The 5,012-nt window shown below is 47.8% G+C and overlaps 1 protein-coding gene across 1 annotated transcript in view; it reads right to left on the reverse strand.

Moving 5' to 3' along the window:
• The window catches only part of LOC115274914 (vasodilator-stimulated phosphoprotein-like), a 1,048-nt gene extending 263 nt beyond the window's left edge, over positions 1–785 (reverse strand). Inside the window, exons 1-2 of the mRNA XM_029918448.1 lie at positions 755–785; positions 107–565 (exon numbers count right to left, since the gene is read on the reverse strand). Coding sequence (XP_029774308.1) covers positions 107–565; positions 755–785 — 490 coding nt within the window. The remainder of the gene's footprint in view (positions 1–106; positions 566–754) is intronic.
• Between the last annotated feature and the right edge of the window lie 4,227 nt (positions 786–5,012).

The following is a 5,012-nucleotide window of genomic DNA, read 5'->3' on the forward strand; positions in this document are numbered from 1 at the left end:
TGGGTGTCGGTGGGGAGATCGGAGCGGAGGGAGATCCGAGGGACGGCCCGAGCGGGCTGATTGTGCCTCCGGCGGAGCCCCGGCTGCGGTCCGCGCACGCTCGCGCGCGGCTGGGACCACCGCGCCCCGGCGGCCGGGAGGCGCCCTGCCAGCTCCTGCACCCTCCCCTGGGCTCCCGCCTCGCCGGCGGCACTTCGAGCGGCCCGGGCAAAGGCGGCAGGAGCCAGACAGACAGAGCGACCTCCCCCTTCTCCCTCCGCCCCAACTCCGCTCGCGCGCACACAAAGGAAGGAGAGGAGACGCGGGAGCTCGGGGGCTGGTTCAGCTGCCGCGGGCTTGACAGCTCCTGCGACTGGGGCTGGAGGAGGAGGCTGAGGACCGCAGGGCGGGGGGGACGCTGGGCCCGGCGCGAGACCCCAAGGTGCCGGGGAGGCCGTCCGCAGCCCTAGCTCCACGGTTTGGAGGCATCCGGGAGTGGGGAGAAGGTGGTGGGGCTCGCTGTCCGCGGCCGGGCGAAGGAGCGGCGGAGACAGTCGGGGTGGGGGACACAGAGGGCGAAGGCGAGCTCACTAGGGACACGGTGCCAGGCATAAAGGGGCCTGGGGTGCCAGAGCGGCCGTGGAGCGCCCCTTCCACTCCCCTCCAAATTGTCCTTTGTTGCTCTGGAGCTGATGGTCCCAGCCCTGCAAGAAGGTGTGTTTCCTAGAACACCCTCCAAACACCGAGGAAGCCTCAGCCAGGTGCACTTAAGTACCCCATCCGCTAACAGTGACTAACGGATCCATTGGGCTTTTGAGGTTGCCCTTCAAAGTGATAGAGACGTTCCAAATATGTCATCAGGCCCACACAAAGCCGGGTGTCAAGAGGAAGAGGTCCTCTGACTTTGTCTGGTCAAGGATCCTCACAAAAGACTTGGCAGCAGGTCCAACTGTGCCCTTTCAGGATAAGGAATTGGTTAGGTGTGTGAGAGAAAGACTTGAGCACAGGTGTGTGCCTTCCCCCTGTATTTAAGCCTAAATTAATTTCACCAGGGGGAAATATCATACGGATTTTTTTTTTAAGTCTATTTCACGCTCCCAGCAGGGTAATCGGTTCTTTCAATCCTGAAGCAACAGAAAACTGTGAAATTTGAACAGAAATTGTTAGATCAAAGGGAAAAGCAAACACGAAGGGAACAAAAAGTACTCTCATTATGTAGCAGAGTGGAAAGTGTTCACATTGGGGTAGTTCAATATTTAAAAACATGGTTAAAAGGACATAGTCAATTTAAAAATTATCAGGAGTGACAGAGGAACAGCAGGCAGTTCTAGGGGGTCCACATCAACCATGCACCCAATGTACAGGGAATGATAAATGTTGAATAATCATAACATGCACTCATGTCACATTTTCTAGTTGATTTAAACTTTTTTATTTTTTTAATTCCCTCCCAGTATGTCTTCCCAATAAGGCTCTTTTTTTTTTTTTTTAATGTAGTTTACTGAGCCATGTTGAGACTTCCTGACCCTCATCTGCATGGAATTTTGAACATCCCTTCCTGGTTTACGGAGACCCAAGCACCCCCCACAAGCCCCTTTGGCTTTCCTTTTGTACAGTGCAGCCTTGATGCAGCCTAACCTAGAGTCCTTCAGGGATACATGGTCCATCACAACATTAACCTCTCTATCAGATCTGACTTCCTGTTTTCCCAAGGTTTTTCAGATCAAAGGCACATCTACTTGTTTAACTAGTAATCTGTGGATCCATCCAGATCTTTCGATAGTGGACTGACCTGGCTATGTTGCCGAGTAGGGTTGACACTCTCTAAGTTTGAAGAAGAAAGACAACACATGCATTCATACTATAGTTCCACCATTTATTTAGTTATGTGACCTTGAACAAATTACATACACTCACGGAGTCTCAGTTTCTCCACCAGCAGCCCAAACCCTGATAATATAGGGTGTTCTGAGGAGTCAGTGAAATGATAGGTGTAAAGCCACAGTGTAGCTGGCATACGGTTTGCGCTCTGTGACTTTTAAATTATGCATTTGAAAGATCGATCTAAGTTCTGAACAATCTCTGCTTTCTCCATTGCATCTGGAGATAACTCATCAGCAGTGACTTCTGCCAGGGAAATGTGTCATATTTGGCCCCAGGTTTGTATCTTTCTTGTCCCAAATTGAGCCATACGCAACAGGTTTCATTATTCATCTCTGAAGTCCCACAAAAGGATGTTAAATTCTATTTCTGTAGTTGGATGATAACATTTACCTTCACAGAGCTTTGCAGTCATTAGTTAGGAAAAGTAAAGCATTGCCCCCTGAGATAGATTACTTTTATTATCTCAAATTGACAGAGGAAGGGGAAAAAGGGCACTTGCTGGGAAGGTGCTACCCCCAAGGCCACCCTGTGCTGTACAAAAGCAGAATAAAACTGAGACTTTTTTCCACAAGGTTCAGAGGCCAGAAGAAGGATACAAGGCCAAAAAACATGCTTACCGAATAAAAACTCGGGATGACTCGGGAAACTTAGCTTGGTATGAGACAGATCATGACTCTGGGGCCTATTATTTTGAAGAACAAATGGAAAGCTGCAGGTTCAGAATGAAAATCTGAAAGTTGATCAATAATTTAGATTGTTAAAGCCACAACAAATGGAGAAAAAGTCAGCAGGCATGATTACTTGCTATCACTTTTCTTAGCTTCAGAGGCCTAAAGGCTGGCTGCTTCTTGCAAAAAAAAAAAAAAATTTACAATATCAATAAGTCAGGAGGAAGTAGCTGAAATAAGATGCTAACCCCTCTTCATGAAGTAGGCTCATGAACCTATTTGTGGAACTCCCAAAGCATTTCTCCAAATGAAACTATAAGGATATTAATTCATATATTTTATTCATTCATTCATGGGCATTCATTCTAGTGAATGCCAATTTGTCCGTGGAAAAGAGAATATTGGTGCCACAAAAGTCTGTTTGAAAAGTAGAATTTTTTCAAGATATGTCTACCTTCAGGGCACCTGGGTGGCTCAGCCGGTTAAGCATCCGACTTCAGCTCGGGTCATGATGTCGTGGTTCATGGGTTCGAGCCCCACCGGGGGGCTCTGTGCTGACAGCTAGCTCAGACCTGGAGCCTGTCTCGGATTCTGGATCTCCCTCTCTCTGCCCCTCCCCTGCTCACTCTCGCTCTCTCTCAAAAATAAATAACAGTTGCCATTTTGTTAATGTGAAAGCTAATTTAGCATTTAAAGCCTTCCCATCTTCCCTCTCCAAACATACTGCCTGTTCTCACCTTCATACATGCAACCCCTTCTCCCTGTGCTCATTGCCACTCAGGGCTGGCAGCACTGGCCTTTTCTGGCGCTCTCCCTGCTGAGGATCTTATATCCTGTTGAACGTGTAGAGCGCACCTTCTTGGAGAATATTTCCTGATCCCTAAGCCAGAATCCAGCTTTCCTCCTACTGAATTCCTCTTGTCTTTCCCCTGTACCTCTCAATTGCCAGGTGTTCTGGGTTTGTTTTGATGGTAATTTTGGAACGTATTTTAGCTCCCTGCTCTATTAAGAGCTTCCCTGGGGGGCAGGATCCCTATCTCGCCAGCCTTTGTATTCCCTACAATGCTTTCTTTACACACAATAGGTGCTCAGGAGATACTTGTGAAATAAGGGAGTAAACCAAGGAACTAAGAAATCGATGAAGGGTTCCCGTGTTCACCAGTGACTTTTCACATCAGTAGCTCTGACCACCGGGCAACAAGATGACCACACATCTGGAGCACAAAAAGAAGTCGAGGGGCGTGTAATGACACTGTTGTGCTGTGAACAGGAAAAACTGAAACGGTGAGACTATGAGAGTAAAATTTTGATGGAGCAAATATTTGTAATTCCCACCTCTAATCACCGGCTGTTTTGGCTGGTATAATTTATTGTTTAGAGTAGCTCTTATGTTGTTGTAATTTGTTTATTTTTGCTCTGCTGTTCCTTTGAAGTTTAAAAGCAGACAAGAAAACACCGCAGGGTGAATGTGTCTGTCGTGGTTGGAGCTGGGCTCCCATGTTTCGGGCACTCTGGGGTGTTTCTTTGTGAAGGTCATTCCCTTCCTCTGTGCTAAGCACAGAATGAAATACTCCTTACTTTCAAGATTAATCCAGTGGCCAGCATTCAAGGAAGAATAGTGGGGCTATTTGTCAACTAGCTTTAAATATTTTATGGCGACTGCTCTACTGTACCCTGGAAATTGGTCGTTTTGCTATCAATTTCCCAACATCGATAGCCTCTTTGTTGTAGTGAGAAATATTTCCCTTTGTAGTTGAAGCTCTGTTTCTAACACAAAGATTTCTAGTCCTGTTAAAGGGAAATATTAGCTCCTTGGGGGTGACATCAGGCATAAGTAGAGGCAGAAGCTGAGAAATCCTCCATGTCCTCAGAAAGGGGGTGCAGGCAGCCCAGGGTGGGGTTACCCAGCAGACAGCTCAGACGCTGCAGGTAGCAGCCTGGCCTCTGAACAAAAGGAGTCCACACCTGGGGTGCAGACAAAGGGAGGCCGCCTCAGCTACCCAATTCCCAGTTCACATCGCTTGCTGCTTGGGGACCCCTAGTGGCGACACACAAGCCACAAGCACAGGTGTTTCTGACGCGCCACCGAAAAGCAGAGGGATCCTGGAGCATCGCCCCAAGTTTCCTATTTGGTCACTGAACTAGAGGGGATCACATGTGTGGTGCGCGTGAGCGCGCGCGCACACACACACACACACACACACACACACACACACACACTGTGTCATGCTATCAGCTACAATCTCTTGGACTTGAAAGATAGGGAGAGACAGAGAAAGAGAAATGAGAGCTTTTCTTTCTTCCTGAAGGGGAAAAATCAGTTTAGGAACTCGTGACAGAGTGCAGAAACTCCTGGAAGATGTTTTCGTCGGCATCTTGCATCTTCTGGCTTTGTTCTCTGACATTTTCGATTACAAAAATCTTTTCTGCCTTCAGTGTCACAAGAGAAATCTAGGAGAAACTAAAGCGAAGCATGCCCTA

The sequence above is a fragment of the Suricata suricatta genome, chromosome 2 (genome assembly GCF_006229205.1).
Source record: "Suricata suricatta isolate VVHF042 chromosome 2, meerkat_22Aug2017_6uvM2_HiC, whole genome shotgun sequence".
Classification (NCBI taxonomy): domain Eukaryota; kingdom Metazoa; phylum Chordata; class Mammalia; order Carnivora; family Herpestidae; genus Suricata; species Suricata suricatta.